The 26253-nt window shown below is 37.6% G+C and overlaps 1 protein-coding gene across 1 annotated transcript; it reads right to left on the reverse strand.

The window, feature by feature from the left end:
• Positions 1–348: 348 nt before the first annotated feature.
• Positions 349–26253, reverse strand: LOC111060588. Its single transcript, XM_039441012.1, has 12 exons — positions 26069–26253; positions 22151–22377; positions 19901–20077; positions 14603–14788; positions 10970–11098; positions 8530–8659; positions 6115–6237; positions 4367–4456; positions 3575–3698; positions 2578–2796; positions 1880–1971; positions 349–1064 (listed from the first exon to the last, which is right to left on the reverse strand). Exons 1-12 carry the CDS (start codon positions 26249–26251, stop codon positions 870–872), a joined length of 1875 nt encoding a protein of 624 aa, XP_039296946.1. The 5' UTR covers positions 26252–26253; the 3' UTR covers positions 349–869.

Below are 26253 nucleotides of genomic sequence, written 5' to 3' on the forward strand. Positions count from 1 at the left end.
TGTTATCGGATGGGCACGTTAAACTGTCGGTCCCGGCTGAAGTATGACAGTCGCAAGGCCCATTGATGGCTTAAATTATATATTCAGGCGGTGGGACCTTCCCGCAAGGGACTCCCCACCAACAAAAGCCATACGAATTTACTTTTTATCTGTATCCACTGCCATTATAACGTAGACCATACTATATATATTATATCGATTGTGTGAACACCAAATCTCATAGAAATTTGAGAGTCTATTCTAGGAAACCAATTCCACATAAAGTATACGGTAATTCTCATAATGGAAAACATTCTTATATTTCTTCTATTATTGGGTTTAGGAGCATGTAATCAATGACAAAGATAGGATTTATGAATATTATATATTTTAAAAAATACTTTTTTTCATATACAGTACCTAATTGAAATGATATTTGATTTGGATGTGAATTGTATATTTCCTTCTATACAATAATATTACATTTAAAATTTTAATATTATATTAAAAAACTCATGTTGAAAGCTACTATATACAGAATTTTCACTAGATAACTGCAGGATTTTAAAAAAGCTACACTTCCCAAATGTTGAATATTAGTCTAATTTCTCCATACAAAAAACCATTTGTCCCCTGTCTAAGAGATCAGAACATAAGTAGTACATGAATTATCTATTCTTAGCGCACTTAACCAAGCTATTTTATCTTACTCAGCTGAAGAACTTGTAATTCTTTCAGGTCTTTTGAGGTTGAGAAAATTATGAATTTCCAATAAAAAATGAGGTGGAAGTATTATCCAGTTTTGTGATTCAACTCATGATGATCAATAAACAACATGAAACTCATGAGGCGTGAAGCGGTGAGGCCATCTATCGATCAGCTGATTTCATTCAGCGCCGGCCATAATGCCAGCTGTTCCGGGCCGCCAGCTGATGTTGGTTAGCAGCTGTTGTCTGCCGCAGCTGACGCATGAACACCGGTTCGGGATCAGCTGATGCGTAGAAGGCATCCGACTCCTGGTGGCAGGATTTGGCAAAAGGACCTTCCTTGCAGGTCAGCCAGTAGGTGTCCAACACTCCTTTGCCCTGTTCAATAATAAAGAAAGTCAATATTAAATATTATAAATTTTATTCCACTATAGTGAGGTCCACGTTGTAATGGCAGCACCTGATTTACATTGGTGTTGCTATTCTCGTCTATCATTCTACAAAGAAGATAGGAATGTATCTAATCATAGTGTTGTGTATCCAGTTGAGGTGATACTGTATCATATTGTGTTGATACTGTATCATGTTATGGTTGTTCTTGTTCTATAGTGAGGTCCACGTTATAATGGCAGTAGCCTATTTGATTAACATTGGTGTTGCTAATCCTTGTCTATCATTCCACAAAGCAGATAGGAATGTATCTAATCATAGTGTTGTGTATCCAGTTGAGGTGATACTGTATCATATTGTGTTGATACTGTATCATGTTATGGTTCTTCTTGTTCTATAGTGAGGTCCACGTTATAATGGCAGCACCTGATTTACATTGGTGTTGCTATTCTCGTCTATCATTCTACAAAGAAGACAGGAATGTATCTAATGATAGTGTTGTGTATCCAGTTGAGGTGATACTGTATCATATTGTGTTGATACTGTGTCACGTTGTGGTTGTTCTTGTTCTATAGTGAGGTCCACATTATAATGGCAGTCATTGGTGTAGCTATCCTTGTCTATCATTCGGCAAGCAGATAGCACTATCATTTTCCTTATACAATGTTAATCAAATACAGCCATTATAATGTTGAATTGACTGGGGGTGTTCTTACTGCTAATTGACATCGGTGATAGTTGCTCTGTGAAATGAAACACTTTGTTTTAGGTAAGGGTGTTCACTCTGGAAATATTCAATTCACCTTTATATCAACGAATCCTCTGTGCTCCATCTTGAATCCGCCCACTTCATCCAAGGCCCTCTTCATCTCCATACTGATGTGGATTCGTAGTGCTGCAACAATATTGAAATACGTTCAATTATATGGGGATGTTCATATTGATAATAGGTGCTGTATGGTATGACATGTTTTGAATTATAAGGGGGAGTTCACATTGGATATAGTTGCTGAACAAAATAAAACACATGGTGTCGTATGAGAACGTTCACATCGGCGATAGCTGCTCAAGAAAATAAAATACATTATGCTATATGATAGTGTTCACATGGGTGGTAGTTGCTCGAAAAATAAAACAATGTGTGATATGAGAGTGTAAACACCAGCGATAGTTGCTGAACGAAATAAAACAATGGGTAATATATGGAAGGTTACACACCAGCAAAGGTTTTTCAAAAAATGAAACACAAAGTGTGATATGAGAGGATTAACACCAGCGACAGTTGCTCCAAAAATAAAACACACAGTATGATATGACAGTATACTCGTACACACCAGCGATGGTTGCTCCAAAAATAAAACACAATTTTTGATATGACAGGTTTCACATCGACGAAAGTTGCTCTACAAAATAAAACGCATAGTGTGATATGAAAACATTCACATCAGCAGTAGTTGCTTTGTAAAATGAAATGCACAGGATTAAATGAGGGGTTTCATACCTTTTCCAGTAGATTCCATTCTAGAAGCAGTGTTGACAGTGTCTCCAAAGAGACAGTAGCGAGGCATCTTGGTGCCGACAATGCCGGCAACTACTGGCCCAGTGTGGATGCCACTTCTGATCTGAAGCCTCTCGGCCGGCCTGTGAGGTATGGGGAACAGCATGGAGCCGGCTAGAAGATCTAGGGCCATTGTGGCTATTTCACACACGTGACGGTCGCCTGAAACACGTAAAGTTAAATGAGAGTGTTCACATCGGTAATAGTTGCTCTATGAAATGAAACACATTAGGTTATATGGGGGTGTTCACACTGAAGATAGTTGCTCTGTGAAGTGAAATACATTGTGTTATATGAGGGTGTTCACACATGAAATTGTTGCTCTAAGAAAGCAAACACATTGGGCTATATGAGGGTGATCATGCGAAGATAGTTGCTCTGTGAAATGAAATACATTGAGTTATATAAGGGTGTTCACACAGGAAATTGTTGCTCTAAGAAATCAAACACATTGGGTTATATGAGGGTGATCTGATCACGCAGGTGATAGTTGCTATGTGAAATGAAGCACATTGGCATAAGCCAATACATTCTCATAAGGGTGTTCAAACGGGCGAGAGCTGCTCTGTGAAATGAAACACGTTGAATTATATGAAGGTGTTCACACAGACTATGGTTGTTCTACGAGTGTTGAATTGTATGAGTGTTCATATCTGTGGTTGTTGCTCAATTAAATGAAACACAATGGGTTATATGAGGATGTTCACACAGGTAATAGTTTCTTTTTGAAATGAAACATATTGGGTAATTCGAGGGTTTTCACACTGGAAATAGTTGCTGTTTAAAGAAACACATTTGGTTATATGGGGGTGTTCACACCGACAATAGTTGTCCTGGAAATGAAACACATTGTGTTATATTGAAGTGTCCACACTGGCGATAGTTGCTCAGCGATATGAAACACAAAGAATCGTACGACGGTGTTCATACAAAGACTGACCATTTTTGACAGGCAATCCAGATGCGACCATGTAAGAATCGCCGATAGTCTCCACTTTGTAGACGTCATAGCACTCTATGCGTGCATCAAACAGCTTGTAAATAGAGTTCAGGAAACGAACCACCTGAAAAACATAAACAAGGATGGAGAATTTCATTTTTGAGGTTGATGTCCAGATGAGCTCTAGGCTTGTGCGAGGTTAATGAATTGAAGAACTACACTAGACTTAACCTATTTGGGACTATGTGTAACCTTATCTAAATTTGGGAGAGGAATAGCACAAGGTTACCTTATTTTTCCTCTCCCTATCATTTTGATGATGTACTTATTGTATCAATCAATAAAGAATAATGAGGCGGATGATGATGAGAGATGAGTGGAACAACAGTTTTAGGTGGGTTCCGAACCGCAGGAAAGCGATTTTTCAATTCAAAATTTGACAGAATGATGGACTGGGAAAAGAGGAAGGAATAGTATAATGGGAAGGAGATAATGGAAGAGATAAGGAGAGGAGAATAATTGAAAGAATAAAATTTTGTTGGAAAATAAAGGAAGAACCAGTGAAGGTGAAGGAGAAGCAATATGGGAGGAGGAGGATTAAGAGGAGGATGAGAAGAAGAAGAAGAAGAAGGAGACGAAGGAGAAGAAGGAGAAAGGGAGTTGAAGGAGGACGAGAAGTAGGAGGAGGAGAAGGAGAAGAAGAAAAAGGAGGAGGAGGAGAATGATGAAAGCAGAAAATGAAGAAGGAGAAGAAGAAGCAACAAAGCAGCAGTTGTAGTGTATTAGGCCTACCTCTAGGGGCGTGCTCACAGCTGCAATTTCAGTGAAACCAACAATGTCACTGAAATAGATGGTGACTGCTTCGTAAAATTCAGCTGGCACCTGAAATAGAATATATTAATATAAAAAATAATATGAGAATAGTATGTAAATAATTATTATTATAAAATTTAATTCCATTTGAAACCTCCTAAATGTTTTTGTTATCAATAAGAATATTTAAAACCTAAATCCTACGTTTATAAGCCTCTATAAGCCCATTTCCTTTATTATTATTATTGTAGACAAGCAGTTAACCAGTGCTCTGCAAGGTCTATTTTGAAACTTGACAGACTGAAAACTTGACGTAATGAAATCTTGATGAATTGAAAATAGGCCTATAACCATCCTCGGTTAATAAGAATCTATATATGCGAAATTTCAAGTTAATCAGTTGAGTAGTTGAGACATGATGATGCGTCAAACATAATTTTCCTATCCCCCATGTGTATAAGCAAGTTCTTTCCTTTATTATTTTCATAATTGTAGTATATTATAGTGAAGTGTTGTGTTTCTTTTCTGGCTCAAAATTACTCAAAAATTACCAATCTGTAGAGATTTGAGTGAAATATTTTTGTTTTTTATTAGTTTTTAAATATCAAAATTTAAAATTTTTAGTTTAGTCTTTAGTTTTGAAGTGGAAATTGGACTTTTTTAAGTGAAAGTGAAATCTTAGCCTTATTCTTTTTACTTTCCTTGCCCTATTACCATAGGTAAGGAAAGTATTGCTTTCCGAAAAAAATTAAGGTAGCCAAATTTCTAAATTTCGATACGTTTCAAGGTCCCCTGAGTCCAAAAAAGTGGTTTTTGGGTATTGGTCTGTATGTGTGTGTGTGTGTGTGTGTGTGTGTGTGTGTGTGTGTGTGTGTGTGTGTGTGTGTGTGTGTGTGTGTGTGTGTGTGTGTGTGTGTGTATGAGTGTATGTGCGTCTGTGTACACGATATCTCATCTCCCAATTAACGGAATGACTTGAAATTTGGAACTTAAGGTCCTTTCACTATAAGGATCCGACAGGAACAATTTCGATCAAATGCAATTCAAGATGGCGGCTAAAATGGCGAAAATGTTGTCAGAAACAGGGTTTTTCGTGATTTTCTCGGAAACGGCTCCAACGATTTTGATCAAATTCATACCTAAAATAGTCATCGATAAGCTCTATCAACTGCCACAAGTCCCATATCTGTAAAAATTTCAGGAGCTCCGCCCCATCAATGCAGATAGATTCCCAATTATCAGGCTTTAGATACAATTGAAACAAAGAAAATCAAGTGGAGTAGATTGAGCATGAAATGTTCAGTAACATTTTCACCTAAAATTGAAAATAAGCTTTAAATTCGAGAGAATGTGATTATTCAATTGCAAATTAATGTTGATTCTATTAAATCATTCACTATGAAGAGATAGCAGACCTCATGTGTGTCTCCAGCGTTATTGCCCTGTCACCAGCTGGCTCAAATATTTGAATAGTAGACTTGAGATGCGCGGGAATACTAGCGTCAGGTGATCAATTTTCATAACGGTAAGGAAAGTTGTGTGAGTGCGCCACACCAGATTTTTGAAACTTTTATTTGTAAAAATTTGGGAGAAGACAGTTTTGGGCTATGCCTGTTGTCTTCTCCCAATCATATTATATTTATTATGATTATGATCTGTAATGACAATGGAATAAATAAATAAATAAATATTCTTCTCAAAATATGAATGAGTTCTGTATGCTTTACCTGCATTGTATTCTTTAGCTGTTGGGCTACACTTGGAGGTAGCATTTGATAGAGCAATGTATCACTACGTAACTTCTCCTGTTGAAGTTCTGTGGCTTTATCTGCTAAATCGGCTGCATATACCTACAAAATCCACAAAATTAATTTATAACAACAAAGAAAACACTGAAAACGATAAAAATAATCGATAGAATACATACACAAATTGTATTCATAAAAGTATAGAAAATACTCAAAAAAAGATAAAAATAATTGATGGAATATGTCATTGTACTTTGCTAGTTATGCTCTGTGAAATGAAACACAATATATTTTATTGGGGTGTTCACACGGTGACAGTTGCTCTGTAAAAAACCACTTTGGATTTCATAGGGGTGTTCACACTGGCCGCCGTTGCTCTGTGAAATAAAACACATTGGATTTCATAGGGGTGTTCACACTGGCCGCCGTTGCTCTGTGAAATAAAACACATTGGATTTCATAGGGGTGTTCATATTTGCGGCAGTTTTTCTGTAAAATAGAACACATTGGATTTCATAGGGGTGTTCACACTGGCCGCCGTTGCTCTGTGAAATAAAACACATTGGATTTCATAGGGGTGTTCACACTGGCCGCCGTTACTCTGTGAAATAAAACACATTGGATTTCATAAGGGTGTTCATATTTGCGGCAGTTTTTCTGTAAAATAGAACACATTGGATTTAATTGGGGTGTTCACACTGGCGGCAGTTGCTCTCTGAATTGAAACACATTGGGTTATAAGGGAGTGCTCACACAGGTAATAGCTGCTCTGTGAATTGAAACAGAATGGCCCATATGAATAAAACCAGAGCAAATGCTCATGAGCAAGAGCATTGAGCATAAGGTTTTGCTCATGAGCAAAAGGTAGAAGCAGAAGCATTTGCTTATTTTTATATGAATAAGCTTCACCTTATACTCTTACCTTATGCTCCTGAACTTTGGAGCAAATGCTCACGTATTTTAGAGATTTTTCATCAGCTGATTCGCTTTTGTAGCCTTAATTTGTATTTATAGCTCACGGAAGCGCTAAATATGCAAACAGGGGGCACCGCTTGTGTTTGCGTCGTCTGCTCTGTTTTCTATAATTTATGAATAGAGTTTTAGGTTAGTTGAGTTTAGAATTTTGAAATAATAGCGTGAAAAAATGTCATCTCTATAATAATCTTCAGCATATTCTTATAATATCGATAGCCTTCTTATAATCGTCCACACTCTCATCTTCTTAAATGCCTATCTCCTATTTTGTGATGACTATTCTTTTGTAGGGATAATGGTATTATATATCATGGTTGAATCTAATAAGAGTTTTATAGTACTCAACTATTGGTTGTGATCGTATCTGGTATAGTTTCCTCTTCCTCATACGAATTAGTTGAGCCATTTTACTATGAGCAAAAGGTGATAAGCTGCTCTAGACTAGACTCACCTTTTTTGAAGCATTTGCTTCAAAAGTTGAGCTAATGCTCTAGTTTATTCATACAATTTTGAGCAAAAGCTTTTACTTTTGAGCAAATACTCAAACTATTTTTTTGATGAGCATGAGCAAAAGGTTTTGCTCACGTTTAATCATAGAAAATGAAGCAAATGCTCCATATTTTAGAAGTATAAGCAAATGCTCATCTTTATTCATATGGCCCATTGTGTTATACGGGGATGTTCACACTTGCGACAGTTGCTTTGTGGAAAGAAACACATTGGATTGTAAGAGAGTGTTCATACTGACGAAACAAAATTTTTGGATTTTTCTGAGTTTGTGAGATTTTCGTTCTTGTTCTAGCCATACTCATTTTTGTCTTTTATGCTATCTTGTGTCTTAAGATAATATTGACACTACGAAACTTAAGATATGTCATCTTAATTGTGTTGCAGTTGAAGAACTTCTTGGTTGCTGGCACATTGTATTATGAAGATCTCTTTACGTCGTTTCCTGGAATTTCCACAGAATAAAATGTTTAAACACCTGTAAGTACTTAAGGTGCATTTTCGTTTGTGCGTAAATTTCCGCAGTCGACGAGGACAAGCATTGTTGTCATTCATATTGTCAAAATTTCAAGTGTGCTAAAACAGCTGATCAAATAACTTTTCATTATTTGTTTTTATTATTCAAGAATCAAAACATTTCTAATAATATCAACATATTGCCACTTAAAAGTATAAACTCAACCTCCCGCATTAAAAAATAATATTGAAGAAATCATTTAGGTTATTTAGACAAATTGAAATCTACCCAATGTGAGATGCTCACCATATCGTGGTCGACGACGGCATTTACACACAAACGAAAACCCTGTTTTAACTCTGAATTATAAAATTTTTTCGTCATTTTTGTATACAATATTTTATACTCTTCGGAAAAAATTAAAATACTGTATTATGTTTTCTGTATGGGTTTACCTGTATGGTAGCAACAGCATTCTTTACGAGTACAATTATGACGGGAGAAATGACAAGTACGGCCACCAAAATGGCGAACCCTATCGCTTCCCTACGACTGGCATCTTGCAGGTCTTCGTTTACAACTTCCCTGCAAAATAAATACACAACTATCAATATCAATAGTGACAAATTAAATAGTGATCTGTAATGTATAGATTATACTTTGTTGAATGATCGACAAGGATATCAATACGATTGCTAAAAAAACACTGCCATTATAATGTGGACATCACTATAGCATACTTTATCATGATGTAGGATATGTAGCTCTTCTTGGTTACCTATGTCTCAGGGAGTACCGCAGGGTTCAATATTGGGTCCCCTCTTATACCTGGTCTATGTTAATGACATCGAGAGTTACGTCAATTTCAAACTCTCTCTTTTTGCGGACGACACTACAGCTTTAATCACCAGTAGGAACAGTGAATGTTTGATAAGAGAGGCTGAGAGGTGTCTTGCTGAAATTCGTGGTTTGTTCAGAATAGTCTTAGTTTGAACTGCAAAAAAACTAAAGTAATTCCCTTCAGTAGAGACTATAAAAGTTTTGGAATAAACTTGAATACTCAAAGTAGAGTTGAAACTTTTGATTCCACGACATTCTTGGGTCTGATGGTGGAGAGTGATTCGAAGTGGAAGCTACATATTTCTCATGTCACTGGTAAAATTGAATAGAGCCTTGTTTGTATTAAGAGTAATGGCTAGAGTAGGAAGTGAAAAAACTGTTCTTTTTGTATATCATGCTTATTTTCTGTCAGTTATGAGATATGGAGTTATTTTTGGGGGAAAAAGTATAGAGAATAATGGAATATTCATACTGCAGAAGAAAGCAATTAGGATAATTTATAAGATTAATACAATGCGCTCTTGCAGACCTTATTTTAAAGAAAAGAGATTGCTGACGGCTCCTGCTATTCATATATTAGATTTAGCAATCTTCGTTTTTAAAAAAGACGAATGTATGAGGAGAACCAGGTGAGTCATCCCCATAATACACGATTTAGAGGTTTTGTTTTACCCACATCACAGACTAAGCCTGCTGGAGAGTGGCCCGTTTTATATGGGAATGGAAATATTTAATTCAATCCCATCTCACATAAGAGAAATTGATGGCTTGAAGGAGTTCAAAAAAACACTCAGGGAATTCCTTATTGTATTGTGTCCGTACAGGTTAGCAGACTTCCTTGTTGAATAGTGTTTGATTGATGTATGTTATGTGGGATCTGTTGTGTTGGAATAGGAGGGATGGTAAATATTAGATTAAACTTTGACGTGTCATATACTGCGGGATCGTTGCTCCCTTAATGCAGTTCAGTAAATTGTGACGAAAAAGTAAAGTATGATATGTGTAATGCAGGTTGCATATACCATCATGTGAAGGGGATAGGATGTTGGCTATAGTACCAATATTATAATATAAAGTTATTTTTCTACAACTGCGCGTAAAGAAAGAATTTACACACTCAATTCTTCTCGTAAAACAGCTTATTTCTGAAGAGAATCTACCTTTTCGCTCGCTAACCATCTGTGCATGCGCATTAGATTTTCTTTACGCTCGCAAATCATTCGCACATGCGCATTAGATTTTCTTTACGCTCGCAAATCATTCGCGCATGCGCAGAAGAGTTTCTTTACGCTCGCTAATCAGCTGATGATAAACAGCTCGCCAAAAGCCAAAAGACAAACCACTCTCGGTCAGATCTTAACCTAAAAAGTCGGCAATTGTACCGATTCTACAGCCATGATGGATATCAGTGTAGACGAATTATTATAAACTCCGCCAGATATAAGTGATTTAACAGGTTTGTGCAGTTGTAGAAAAATTTTGTATGTATCATAATTCGCGCGTAATGCTTCTTTATTGCTCTTGCAAAATTATCATACTGTTTTGATTACTGTTTTGATAACTGTTTTGCGCGAGCGATAAAGTCGCGCATTACGCTCTTAATACATAAATAGCTATTTTAATTATGCTATGTTACGCTGGTCTCTCAAACTGGGCCGTTCTTACACTCTCACTCATTTGGTAGAGAGTTAGTGGGGAGGATATTTTTAATATTCTTTCCGAAGAATGGACATTGATATGTCCAAAGCTCCGCCAATTTATGTACATGCATAACAATATAATTATTATCTATAGTTATTATTTTACAAATTGCTTTTTCATATCATATACAGTTCAATAATTATTTTCTTAGTCTATATTATGTAAATTCATTTATAATTTTGCTATATTGTAAGCTATTGTATATAAGTGTATAATCCAGTATATTGTAATCTACATAAATAAAGTACTCAATCAATCAATCAATCAATCAATCAATCAATCAATCAGCCAAAACAGTAACAATAAACAGTAGTCGACAGAGTGAGGTTGGACCTATAATTACAGTCAACTGACCTGATTTCAGTGCGTATTTTATGCTGTAGAACTCGCAGTTCATCAATGTAGGATGCCATCAGATCGTAGTAATGAATAGAGTCGTTCACACTGGATGGTCGGCGTTCGTTGATCATTATTTCCTTGCGTCTGTTAAACAAAATCATAATAATGAATGGAATAGTTCACACTGGACAGTCAAGAACAAAATCATTGTAATGAATGAAGTCGTTCACACTGGACGGTCTGCGTTCGTTGATCATTATTTCCTTGCGTCTGTTAAACAAAATCATAGTAATGAATGGAATAGTTCACACTGGACAGTCAAGAACAAAATCATTGTAATGAATAGAGTCGTTCACACTGGACGGTCTGCGTTCGTCGATCATTATTTCCTCTCATCTGCAAAACAAAATCATAGTAATGAATGGCATCGTTCACACTGGACAGTCCAGAGCAAAATCATTGTAATGAATAGAGTCGTTCACACTGGATGGTCGGCGTTCGTTGATCATTATTTCCTTGCGTTTGTTAAACAAAATCATAGTAATGAATGGAATAGTTCACACTGGACAGTCAAGAACAAAATCATTGTAATGAATAGAATCGTTCACACTGGACGGTCTGCGTTCGTTGATCATTATTTCCTTTCGTCTGCAAAACAAAATCATAGTAATGAATGGAATAGTTCACACTGGACAGTCAAGAACAAAATCATTGTAATGAATAGAGTCGTTCACACTGGACGGTCTGCGTTTGTCGATCATTATTTCCTTTCGTCTGCAAAACAAAATCATAGTAATGAATGGCATCGTTCACACTGGACAGTCCAGAGCAAAATCATAGTAATGAATAGAGTCATTCACACTAGATAGTCAAGAACAAACTCATAGTAATGAATGGAATCGCTTAGACTGAAGAGTCTCCTTTCTTCGATCATTATCAGCTCATTATTTCTATATAGAACAACATAATATGTTTTAATTAATAACTAGCAGATAACCCGTGATCCGCTAGGCTCCAATAAACAACTTGACAAACTAAAAACTTGACGTACTAAAATCTTGAAGGATTTTAAAAAGGCCAATAACTGTCCTCGTTATATTAAGAATCTGTATGCAAATTTTCAAGTTAATGAGTTGAGTAGTTGAGACGTGATGATGCGTCATTCGTGAATTTCCTATCCCCTACGTGTATAAGCCAGTTCTTTCCTTCATTATAATACTTGTTTTATGGGCTGGTTTCCGAGCTCGGGATTTAGCTAAGCTCTAGACTTTAAACAGCTGGAGTCAGAAAATTGGCTTTCGAAAATGGGGCGCAGTCGCAGTCCACGTTTAAATTAAGTTTCAAAAAACTACAAAATTGAACACAAAATAAAAAAATCTGGTGTGGCGCACTCACACAACTTCCCTTGCCGTTATGAAAATTGATCACCTGACGCTAGTGTTCCCGCGGATCTCAAGTCTACTATTCAAAGATTTGAGCCAGCTGGTGACAGGGCAATAACGCTGGAACACACATGAGGTCTGCTATCTCTTCATAGTGAATGGTTTAATAGAATCAACAATAATTTGCAATTGAATAATCACATTTTATCGACTTTAAAGCTTATTTTCAATTTTAGGTGAAAATGTTACTGAACATTATATTGTAAGGACCTTACGTTCCAAATTTCAAGTCATTCCGTTAATTGGGAGATGAGATATCGTGTACACAGACGCACATACACTCATACACACACACACACACACACACACACCACCACACACACACACCACCACACACACACACACACACACACACACACACACACACCACACACACACACACACACACACACACACACACACACACACACACACACACCACACACACACACACACAACACACACACACACACACACACACACACACACACACCACACACACACACACACACACAACACACACACACACACACACACCACACACACACACACACACACCACACACACACACACACACACACCACACACACACACACACACACACACACACACACACACACACACATACAGACCAATACCCAAAAACCACTTTTTTGGACTCAGGGGTCCTTGAAACGTATAGAAACTTAGAAATTGGGGTACCTTAATTTTTTTCGGAAAGCAATACTTTCCTTGCCCTATTACCATAGGTAACAGGTACTTTCCTTACCTATGGTAATAGGGCAAGGAAAGTAAAAACTGCCACTACGCCCCGTTTCGGAAACCCAATTTTCTGATTCCAGCTGTTTAAAGTCTAGAAATGAAGGTGCATTTTCATTTATGCGTAAATTTCCGCAGTCGACGACGGCAAGCATTGTTGACATTCATATTGTCCAAATTTCAAGTTTGCTAAAACAGCTGGTCAAATAACTTTTCATTATTTGTCTTTATTATAAAAGGATTAAACATTTCTAATAATATCTACATATTGCCATTTTAAAGTATAGAAAAGTATAAGCTCAACCTGCCTCATTAAAACATTATTGAACATAATCTTTTCGGTTATGTAGACAAATTGAAATCTACCCAATCAGAGATGCTCATCCTGTCGTGGTCGACGCATAAAAGAAAACCCAGCTTCAGCCAAATCACGTGCTCGGAAACCGGCCCTATAGATATCTCAATGAATTCTATCATAGAGAAACAATAGCGTAAGTAGATATCCCATGGTATAGGGCGTTTATGTCGCAACTTTTACTGACGTTATCTCAAGCCGATTACTGTCGATTTTTACAGTTTTCACCGGGTAAGAGTGTTTGAACAGCACAATATGAGAGACTACCAGCGTCATAAAGTTTCACGGGAAAGAATTACGTGGACTATCAGCTTGAGATAACAGTGAAAGTTAAAATCTTAAAGTAAAATCTGCGGCAGAGGCGAGTGATGGCAGTTTGGAGATGATTAACAGTATTACCAACCATCGAGATTGAAATTGTAGATGTCAATATTGATGGGAAAATTCAAACGGTTTCATGGAAATATTCGAAATGTTGATTGGGATACTATAAATATTGAAATGCATTTCAAATATACAGAGTGAGTCATATGTATGGAAACCCTTCAATAAGTTGCAGACTGTTGTAGATATAATAGCATAGAGAAACAATACCATAATATTAGATATCCCATGGTATAGGGCGTTTATGTCGCAACTTTTACTAACATTATCTGAAGCCGATAGTTCATGTAATTCTTTCCCGTGAAGCTGTGTGACACTGGTAATTTTTTTCTTAACGAACAACAAATGGGCTAAAATTGATTATTTTAACAAGAATGAACAGTTGATTTTACATCAGATATATTGGTATGAGCTGTCCTCTATAGTTGCATAGAGAAACAATAGCATAAGTAGATATCCCATGGTATGAGGCGTTTATGTCGCAACTTTTACTGTTATCCCAAGCTGATAGTCCACGTAGTTCTTTCCTGTGAAGCTTTATGACGCTGGTAGTCTCTCATATTGTGCCGTTCATACACTCTCACCCCAACAAGACAGTAAAAAGCGACAGTAATCGGCTTGAGATCACAGTAAAAGTTGCGACATAAACGCCCTATACCATGGCATATCTACTTACGCTATTGTTTCTCTATGATTCTATTTATATTTGCATAGTTTTTGATAACTTACAATCGATCTATATGCCTCCTCTCACTGGTGTTCTGCAGTTGGTGCCTATACAGCCGTCCCAATTGGGGCACATAGGAAAATGTCGCATTCAACAGGTCGACAGCCACGGCGTCATGTTTTACGAATTCCGTGTAGTCACATCTCGATAGCCGACCTCTGGCAAAGTAGTCTATGCCGTAAACCGTGCTACAAATCAATAGATAAATAATTAGATAGATAATTAAGAAGTCTATGAGCTATAAATGAATATTTTTTTCAAACATTTCTATTAAAACTAGTCACTAGGACTAACCATTAATTTTGTTCTCTTATTTCTTATCCTAAAATATTTTATTTTATTTTAGATTAACATTTTTATTGCTTAAGTCTTCCAGTGAAGCCAACAGTTCCAATCTAAAATTTCACTACTTTAAATTCATTCTCTACACTTTCATTTAATCTACTTTTTACTTTCCTTGTCCTATTACCATAGGTAAGGAAAGTATTGCTTTCGGAAAAAAATTAAGGTACCCCAATTACTAAATTTCTATACGTTTCAAGGTCCCCTGGTCCAAAAAACTGGTTTTTGGGTATTGGTCTGTGTGTGTGTGTGTGTGTGTGTGTGGTGTGTGTGTGTGTGTGTGTGTGTGTGTGTGTGTGTGTGTGTGTGTATGAGTGTATGTGCGTCTGTGTACACGATATCTCATCTCCCAATTAACGGAATGACTTGAAATTTGGAATTTAGTCGTTTCACTATAAAGATCCGACACTATCAAGCTATATAGCTTGAATAGTGGTGAGTCCCGTAGGAAGTTTAACACCAATTTTTTAACACATTGAAATTCTATCATGAAAATCCATTTTTAATAATTGAATATATAAAACGTATATATCATACATCGTGCTTGTAAAAAGAGAAAGATATAGGTGATGGAATAGTGGAAAAAGAAGGTTCTATAGTGAGATTGATCTTGAAAAAATATGGTGTGGCGCACTCACACAACTTTCCTTGCCGTTATGAAAATTGATCACCTGACGCTAGTGTTCCCGCGCATCTCAAGTCTACTATTTAAAGATTTGAGCCAGCTGATGACAGGGCAATAACGCTGGAGACACACATGAGGTCTGCTATCTCTTCATAGTGAATGATTTAATAGAATCAACAATAATTTGCAATTGAAAAATCACATTTTCTCGAATTTAAAGCTTATTTTCAATTTTAGGTGAAAATGTTACTAAACATTAATTGTAGAGATTTTCATACTCAATCTACTCCACTGGATTTTTTTTGTTTCAATTGTATCTGAAGCCTGATAATTGGGAATCTATCTGCATTGATGGGGCAGAGCTCCTGAAATTTTTACAGATATGGGACTTGTGGCAGTTGATAGAGCTTATCGATGACTATTCTAGGTATGAATTTGATCAAAATCGTTGGAGCCGTTTCCGAGAAAATGACGAAAAACCCTGTTTTTGACAACATTTTCGCCATTTTAGCCGCCATCTTGGATTGCATTTGATCGAAATTGTTCGTGTCGGATCCTTATAGTGTAAGGACCTTAAGTTCCAAATTTCAAGTCATTCCGTTAATTGGGAGATGATATATCGTGTACACAGACGCACATACACTCATACACACACACACACACATACAGACCAATACCCAAAAACCAGTTTTTTGGACTCAGGGGACCTTGAAACGTATAGAAATTTAGAAATTGGGGTACCTTAATTTTTTTCGGAAAGCAATACTTTCCTTACCTATGGTAATAGGGCAAGGAAAGTAAAATCAGTGGAAATGACTTGACGAACTGAAAAATTGACAAACTGAGATCCAGAAGAACTTAAAATAGGCCTATAGCTATCCTTGATAAATTAAGAATCTATATGCAAAATTTAAAGTGAATCAGTTGAGTAGTTGAGACGTGATGATGCGTCATTCGCGAATTTCCTATCCTCTACGTGTATAAGCCGATTCTTTCCTTTATTATAGCATAGAAGGTAATAAATTATATAGTTTTGATTTTTTGCAAGCTCAGCCTGAATGCAATGGATGGATAAATGAAAATAATATAATGATACCAAAGACCTTAAAGATGCATAGACTCACATGCAGCGCTAATGTTGTTTCATTGAGGAGGCAACCTGTGGATTATACATACCAAATGCCTTTTTGTAATCACTAATATTACTAATATATCTATATATATAAAAGCGAAATGGCACTCACTCACTGACTGACTGACTGACTGACTCACTCACTCACTCACTCACTCACTCGCAGTACTAAAAATCTACCGGACCAAAAACGTTCAAATTTGGTAGGTATGTTCAGTTGGCCCTTTAGAGGCGCACTAAGAAATCTTTTGGCAATATTTTAACTCTAAGGGTTGTTTTTAAGGGTTTAAAGTTCGTCTTTTAGCATGTATATTCTTCTTCTCCCAATCTCTTAATTATAATTGAAATTTCCATATCATATGTTACTATAGAACTATAATCTAGATAGAGTACCTCTTCGAAACAGTTGTTAACTGGCAACTAAATTAATAATTTTGTCAGGTTGGCATTAAGTTGAGTTGACTTTGTTAGGTTGGCACCAAGTTGAAGATTTAAATGCATTTATCGCAGAAAAATTGATTGGGCACTGCTACTTCAATCCTGGGAATATTATATTACTAGCCGTCAGGCTCGCTTCGCTCTCCATATCCGTTTAGCCAGACTTAGTCTGGCCCCCGACTGGATTGTCCTAACATATGATAAAAATGCTCAAATGAAAAATGCAGGCGAGCGAAGCGAGCCTGCTGATTTCATTCTTGGAGGATCCAGTCGGGGGTCCAGGGGGCGGAGCCCCCTGGCTAGACGGATATAGCGAGCGAAGCGAGCCTGACGGCTATTGACTGTACATAATATCTCGCGCTAAAATACCTCAATGGCAGCCTTCAATTTCAAATAAGAGCTAGAGCATTGGGAAGGCATAGGCATTGTGGGTTTATACCTCTTCAAGAACTTTGAATGATACAAACCTGATGCCGAGGTTTTCAATACTGCGCAACAGGTTTTTGAGCCCGATCAGCTGTTTCCAAACTCCAACTTCTGATTCCTTGATCTGACTTGTCAGATGACGAAGCAACGCCGCATTCACCCCCGTGTACCAGGATAGCACCTCGTCCATGTCTGTCTCCTCCGAACTGATCTTTTCCCTGCAAAATATACCTTGATTTGCATTGGATCTTATGGGAGTGTTTACATAGAGGCTGAAAATGATTTACATTGGATTTTATGGGAGTGTTCACACAGAGGCTGAAAATGATTTACATTTGATTTTATGAGAGTGTTCACACGGAGGCTGGAAATGATTTACATTACTTCTTATGGGAGTGTTCAAACGGAGGCTGAAAATAATTCACATTGTATCGGAAGGGAGTGTTCACACGGTCTGGAAATAATTTACATAGGATCTTATGGGAGTGTTCACACAGAGTATGGAAATAATTTACATTGGATCTCATCGAAGTGTTCACACAGAGGCTGAAAATGCTCGAAGGCTGAAATGCACAAAGGCTGAAAATCCAACATTGGATCGTATGGGAGTGTTCACACACAGTATAGGATAGATTCACATTGGATCGTATGGGAGTGTTTACACAGCGGCTGAAAATGATTTAAATTGTATCTTAATGGAGTGTTCACACAGAGGCTGAAAATGATTTACATTGTATCTTAAGGGAGTGTTCACACAGTCTGGAAATAATTTACATAGGATCTTATGGGAGTGTTCACACAGAGTATGGAAATAATTTACATTGGATCTCATCGAAGTGTTCACACAGAGGCTGAAAATAATTTACATTGGCTCTTATAAGAGAAGTTGAAGGAATAGCAGCAGTAGCCAAAGAAAATGGATAAGGAGAAGAAGGAGGTGACGAAGAAGAAGGCGGAGAAGGAGAAGAAGAAGAAGAAGAAGATGATGAAGAAGAAGAAGAAGAAAAAGAAGAAGAAGAAGAAGAAGAAGAAGAAGAAGAAGAAGAAGAAGAAGAAGTAGAATTGAAATGAGAAGAAGAAGGAGGAGAACGAGAAGGTGAAGAAGTAAAGTATTCATAATTATATATAAGGATGAAAAATACAGAGTCGAATGTAGTAGAGAATTACGTAATAGACTAAAATTCCATCCTTACTGTATCACTACAATATGATACAGTATCATCTCAATTTGATACAAAACTCCAAAACATTGAATGGATTCTACCATAGCCACCTCTAATACAAGGCCCCGGCCTACCATATTGCAACGTCACAGCGTAGGCCTAGAATCTAATACATGATTGGTGAAAAAGATGAAAAAAAATACCAGATGATTGGTGAAAAAGATTAGCTGGTATTTTTTTAAATCTCTTCCACCAATCATGTATTAGATTGTAGGCCTACACTGCGACGTTGCAATATCGTAGGCCGGGGCCTTGTATTAGAGGTGGCTATGAAAAAATAATACTTTATATAACATAATCTATATATATAAAAGCGAAATGGCACTCACTCACTGACTGACTCACTCACTCACTCACTCACTCACTCACTCGCAGAACTAAAAATCTACCGGACCAAAAACGTTCAAATTTGGTAGGTATGTTCAGTTGGCCCTTTAGAGGCGCACTAAGAAATCTTTTGGCAATATTTTAACTCTAAGGGTTGTTTTTAAGGGTTTAAAGTTCGTCTTTTAGCATGTATATTCTTCTTCTCCCAATCTTTTAATTATAATTGAAATTTCCATATCATATGTTACTATAGAACTATAATCTAGATAGAGTACCTCTTCGAAACAGTTGTTAACTGGCAACTAAATTAATAATTTTGTCAGGTTGGCATTAAGTTGAGTTGACTTTGTTAGGTTGGCACCAAGTTGAAGATTTAAATGCATTTATCGCAGAAAAATTGATTGGGCACTGCTACTTCAATCCTGGGAATATTATATTACTAGCCGTCAGGCTCGCTTCGCTCTCCATATCCGTTTAGCCAGACTTAGTCTGGCCCCCGACTGGATTGTCCTAACATATGATAAAAATGCTCAAATGAAAAATGCAGGCGAGCGAAGCGAGCCTGCTGATTTCATTCTTGGACGATCCAGTCGGGGGTCCAGGGGGCGGAGCCCCCTGGCTAGACGGATATAGCGAGCGAAGCGAGCCTGACGGCTATTGACTGTACATAATATCTCGCGCTAAAATACCTCAATGGCAGCCTTCAATTTCAAATAAGAGCTAGAGCATTGGGAAGGCATAGGCATTGTGGGTTTATACCTCTTCAAGAACTTTGAATGATACAAACCTGATGCCGAGGTTTTCAATACTGCGCAACAGGTTTTTGAGCCCGATCAGCTGTTTCCAAACTCCAACTTCTGATTCCTTGATCTGACTTGTCAGATGACGAAGCAACGCCGCATTCACCCCCGTGTACCAGGATAGCACCTCGTCCATGTCTGTCTCCTCCGAACTGATCTTTTCCCTGCAAAATATACCTTGATTTGCATTGGATCTTATGGGAGTGTTTACATAGAGGCTGAAAATGATTTACATTGGATTTTATGGGAGTGTTCACACAGAGGCTGAAAATGATTTACATTTGATTTTATGAGAGTGTTCACACGGAGGCTGGAAATGATTTACATTACTTCTTATGGGAGTGTTCAAACGGAGGCTGAAAATAATTCACATTGTATCGGAAGGGAGTGTTCACACGGTCTGGAAATAATTTACATAGGATCTTATGGGAGTGTTCACACAGAGTATGGAAATAATTTACATTGGATCTCATCGAAGTGTTCACACAGAGGCTGAAAATGCTCGAAGGCTGAAATGCACAAAGGCTGAAAATCCAACATTGGATCGTATGGGAGTGTTCACACACAGTATAGGATAGATTCACATTGGATCGTATGGGAGTGTTTACACAGCGGCTGAAAATGATTTAAATTGTATCTTAATGGAGTATTCACACAGAGGCTGAAAATGATTTACATTGTATCTTAATGGAGTGTTCACACAGTCTGGAAATAATTTACATAGGATCTTATGGGAGTGTTCACACAGAGAATGGAAATAATTTACATAGGATCTTATCGAAGTGTTCACACAGAGGCTGAAAATAATTTACATTGGCTCTTATAAGAGAAGTTGAAGGAATAGCAGCAGTAGCCAAAGAAAATGGATAAGGAGAAGAAGGAGGTGACGAAGAAGAAGGCGGAGAAGGAGAAGAAGAAGAAGAAGAAGATGATGAAGAAGAAGAAGAAGAAAAAGAAGAAGAAGAAGAAGAAGAAGAAGAAGAAGAAGAAGAAGAAGAAGAAGTAGAATTGAAATGAGAAGAAGAAGGAGGAGAACGAGAAGGTGAAGAAGTAAAGTATTCATAATAATATATAAGGATGAAAAATACAGAGTCGAATGTAGTAGAGAATTACGTAATAGACTAAAATTCCATCCTTACTGTATCACTACAATATGATACAGTATCATCTCAATTTGATACAAAACTCCAAAACATTGAATGGATTCTACCATAGCCACCTCTAATACAAGGCCCCGGCCTACCATATTGCAACGTCACAGCGTAGGCCTACAATCTAATACATGATTGGTGAAAAAGATGAAAAAAAATACCAGATGATTGGTGAAAAAGATCAGCTGGTATTTTTTTAAATCTTTTCCACCAATCATGTATTAGATTGTAGGCCTACACTGCGACGTTGCAATATCGTAGGCCGGGGCCTTGTATTAGAGGTGGCTATGAAAAAATAATACTTTATATAACATAATCTATATATATAAAAGCGAAATGGCACTCACTCACTGACTGACTCACTCACTCACTCACTCACTCACTCGCAGAACTAAAAATCTACCGGACCAAAAACGTTCAAATTTGGTAGGTATGTTCAGTTGGCCCTTTAGAGGCGCACTAAGAAATCTTTTGGCAATATTTTAACTCTAAGGGTTGTTTTTAAGGGTTTAAAGTTCATCTTTTAGCATGTATATTCTTCTTCTCCCAATCTCTTAATTATAATTGAAATTTCCATATCATATGTTACTATAGAACTATAATCTAGATAGAGTACCTCTTCGAAACAGTTGTTAACTGGCAACTAAATTAATAATTTTGTCAGGTTGGCATTAAGTTGAGTTGACTTTGCTAGGTTGGCACCAAGTTGAAGATTTAAATGCATTTATCGCGAAAAAATTGATTGGGCACTGCTACTTCAATCCTGGGAATATTATATTACTAGCCGTCAGGCTCGCTTCGCTCGCCATATCCGTTTAGCCAGACGTTTAGTCTGGACCTCCGACTAGATTGTCCTAACATTTATGATAAAAATACTCAAATGAAAAATGCAGGCGAGCGAAGCGAGCCTGCTGATCTCATTCTTGGACGATCCAGTCGGGGGTCCAGGGGGCGGAGCCCCCTGGCTAGACGGATATGGCGAGCGAAGCGAGCCTGACGGCTAGTACTTTATATAATACATAATACTAACCAGGGATATCTTCTTATGTTATGTTTTCTCTATGTGATCGATGTGTCGGAACGCACCTGAACTGGTCGAGCCCGGCTCTGAATGCCTCCTTGCTGAAGACAATGAGCTTGGTGTGTGTGGCGGGCCAGGTGGTGACCTCATCCAATGCGCGGTCGGTGATGGCGAATCGCTGAGTCAGGTTGGAGCGCAGAGTGCTGCCATTGGTGAACACTGAGAAGGCCACTTCGCTGCGTTCCAGCTGCAACATGGTCACCACCTTGCCCAGGCTGGTGGCACCTGTCACCTGCACATGCCGACAGTCAGGGTGTCCAAGTCAGTCAGGTTAGATGATTGAATAGTGTGGTTGGAGGGTAAAATAGTTGTTAGAGGTTCCATAGTTGTTAAGCGAGGTTTGATGATTGATTGGTTGATTGATTGATTGATTGAGTAATTTCTTGCCTAATAAAATATTATTGATTATTCTAAACGAGAATGAACAGTTAATATTTTATCAATAAAACCTGTATTAGCTACCGTCTGTAGAAGGCATCGACAGAGGATCGGCAACGTTGTTCTCCTATCTTACTCCACTGCCATTATAACGTGGACCTCACTATAGGCTCCAATGACAATGATTGATTGATTGATTGATTGAGTACTTTATTTATGTAGATTACAATATATACTGTCTTATACACTTATATACAATAGCTTACAATACAGCAAAATTATAGATGAATTTACATGATATAGACTAAGAAAATAATTATTGAACTGTATATGATATGAAAAAGCAATTTGTAATATAATAACTATAGATAATAATTATATTTGTTATGCATCTACATAAATTGGCGGAGCTTTGGACATATCAATGTCCATTCTTCGGAAAGAATATTAAAAATATCCTCCCCACTAACTCTCTACCAAAACAGAGGTAAAGATTGAAAGAGAGGTTTGGTAATTAAAAGTGAGGTTCTTTGTAAAGCGAGGTTAGAGGGTGTAAAGCTAGGTTGATGGTGAAAAGCGAGGTAAGATGGTTAAAAGTGAGGTTTGAGTGTCAAAAATGAGGTTCGATAGTGAAGGTTTGGTGCCATAGTTGTATAGCCAGGTATGATGGATAACTGCGAGGTTTGGTGATGGAAAGTGAGCTTTGATGGTAGAAAGTGAGTTTTGATGGTTAAAAGCGAGGTTTCATGGTGGAAAGTGATCCTTGATGATTGAAGCAAGGTTTGATGGATAAGAGCGAGGTTTGATGGTAGAAGGCGAGGTTTGATGCTAGAAACGAGGTTTGATGGTGGAAAGTGATCCTTGATGATTAAAAGCAAGGTTTGATGGTAGAAGGCGAGGTTTGATGCTAAAAACGAGGTTTGATGCTAATAAGCGAGGTTTGGTGCTAAAAAGCGAGGTTTGGTGCTAAAAAGCGAGGTTTTATGGTGGAAAGTGATCCTTGATGATTAAAAGCGAGGTTTGATGGAGAAGAGCGAGGTTTGATGGTAGAAGGCGAGGTTTGATGCTAAAAACGAGGTTTGATGCTAATAAGCGAGGTTTGGTGCTAAAAAGCGAGGTTTTATGGTGGAAAGTGATCCTTGATGATTAAAAGCAAGGTTTGATGGAGAAGAGCGAGGTTTGATGGTAGAAGGCGAGGTTTGATGCTAAAAACGGGGTTTGATGCTAATAAGCGAGGTTTGGTGCTAAAAAGTGAGGTTTTATGGTGGAAAGTGATCCTTGATGATTAGAAGCAAGGTTTGATGGAGAAGAGCGAGGTTTGATGGTAGAAGGCGAGGTTTGATGCTAAAAACGAGGTTTGATGCTAAAAAGCGAGGTTTGATGCTAAAAAGCGAGGTTTTATGGTGGAAAGTGATCCTTGATGATTGAAAGCAAGGTTTGATTGAGGAGAGCGAGGTTTGATGGTAGAAGACGAGGTTTGATGCTAAAAACGAGGTTTGATGCTAATAAGCGAGGTTTGGTGCTAAAAAGCAAGGTTTTATGGTGGAAAGTAATCCTTGATGATTGAAAGCAAGGTTTGATGGAGAAGAGCGAGGTTTGATGGTAGAAGGCGAGGTTTGATGCTAAAAACGAGGTTTGATGCTAATAAGCGAGGTTTGGTGCTAAAAAGCGAGGTTTTATGGTGGAAAGTGATCCTTGATGATTAAAAGCAAGGTTTGATGGAGAAGAGCGAGGTTTGATGGTAGAAGACGAGGTTTGATGCTAAAAACGAGGTTTGATGGTAGAAAGTGAGTTAATAAGCGAGGTTTGGTGCTAAAAAGCGAGGTTTGATGGTGGAAAGTGATCCTTGATGATTGAAAGCAAGGTTTGATTGAGGAGAGTGAGGTTTGATGGTAGAAGACGAGGTTTGATGCTAAAAACGAGGTTTGATGCTAATAAGCGAGGTTTGGTGCTAAAAAGCGAGGTTTCATGGTGGAAAGTGATCCTTGATGATTAAAAGCAAGGTTTGATGGAGAAGAGCGAGGTTTGATGCTAAAAACGAGGTTTGATGCTAATAAGCGAGGCTTGGTGCTAAAAAGCGAGGTTTGATGGAAAAAAGGTGGGTTTCATAGTTGTGAAGCTAGTAGGTACTAGGTATGATGGTTAATTGTGTGGTTTGGTAATGGAAAGTGAGGTTCGATGAGGAACACGAGGTTTGATGGTGGGAGGTGAGGTTAGATGCTTCAAAGCAATGTTCAAGATCAAAAACGAGGTTGATAGAAAAAGTTGGGTTTCATAGTTGTAAAGCTAGGTGTGATGGTTAATTGCATAGTTTTGTCGTGGAAAATGAGGTTTGATGGTAAAAAGTAATGTTTGATGGTTGAAAGCGAGGTTTAATGGTGGAAGGCAAGGTTTAAAGGTGAAAAGCGAGGTTAGATGGGAGAAGCGAGGTTCAAGGATTAAAAGCAGCTTGTTATAGTCAGGTCCTCGTTATAACGGCAGCGGAGAATAATAGTGGAACAGCGTTGCCGATTCTCTGCCTTGCCACTGCCTTTCATAGAGGATAGCTGATACCGGTATATCTGATGTAATATCAACTATTTATTCTTGTTAAAAATAATTATTATCAATTTTTTGTATTTTATCCTTCTAGAAAATATATTTTGAAATTATCAAATAATGAATTTACATAATTGAGATTGGATATCTTGTTGATAATTCATTCTTCTACATTGTAGTATGATCTGGGAACAGCTCGGAGGTGGTAGACGATAGCGCTATCTGCTTTGTGGATTGATAGACAAGGATAGCAACACCAATGTTAATCAAATACTGCCATTATAACGTGGACCTCACTATAGAACAAGAACAACCACAACATGATACAGTATCAAACCAATATGATACAGTATCACCTCAACTTGATACACAACACTATGATTTGATACGTTTGCTAATTGCTAAGTGGAATGATAGACAAGGATAGCAACACCAATGTTAATCAAATACTGCCATTAGAACGTGGACCTCACTATAGAACAAGATCAATCACAATATGATACAGTATCAAACCAATATGATACAGTATCATCTCAACTTGATACACAACACTATGATTTGATACGTTTGCTAATTGCTAAGTGGAATGATAGACAAGGATAGCAACACCAATGTTAATCAAATACTGCTATTAAAACATGGACCTCACTATAGAACAAGATCAATCACAATATGATACAGAATCAACACAATATGATACAGTATCACCTCAACTTGATACACAACACTATGATTTGATACATTCGCTATCTGCTTTGTGGAATGATAAACAAGGATAGCAACACCAATGTTAATCAAATACTGCTATTAAAACATGGACCTCACTATAGAACAAGATCAATCACAATATGATACAGAATCAACACAATATGATACAGTATCACCTCAACTTGATACACAACACTATGATTTGATACATTCGCTATCTGCTTTGTGGAATGATAAACAAGGATAGCAACACCAATGTTAATCAAATACTGCCATTATAACGTGGACCTCACTAGTACCTGAGCCTCTATATCGATGATTTCCTCCTTATACTTGAGACTGCTCCTTAGCTGAAGTGTGGTCTGCAGGATCAGCGCCAGGATAGGCAGGAAAGGCAGGACCAGCATCTGAAGCAGCTGTAGCCTTCGTCCTTTTTTCGTCCTTTCCTGATTCAGGTGACATCCGGACCTCTCGTAGTCCATGG

The sequence above is a fragment of the Nilaparvata lugens genome, chromosome 14, assembly GCF_014356525.2.
Source record: "Nilaparvata lugens isolate BPH chromosome 14, ASM1435652v1, whole genome shotgun sequence".
In the NCBI taxonomy this organism is placed as follows: domain Eukaryota; kingdom Metazoa; phylum Arthropoda; class Insecta; order Hemiptera; family Delphacidae; genus Nilaparvata; species Nilaparvata lugens.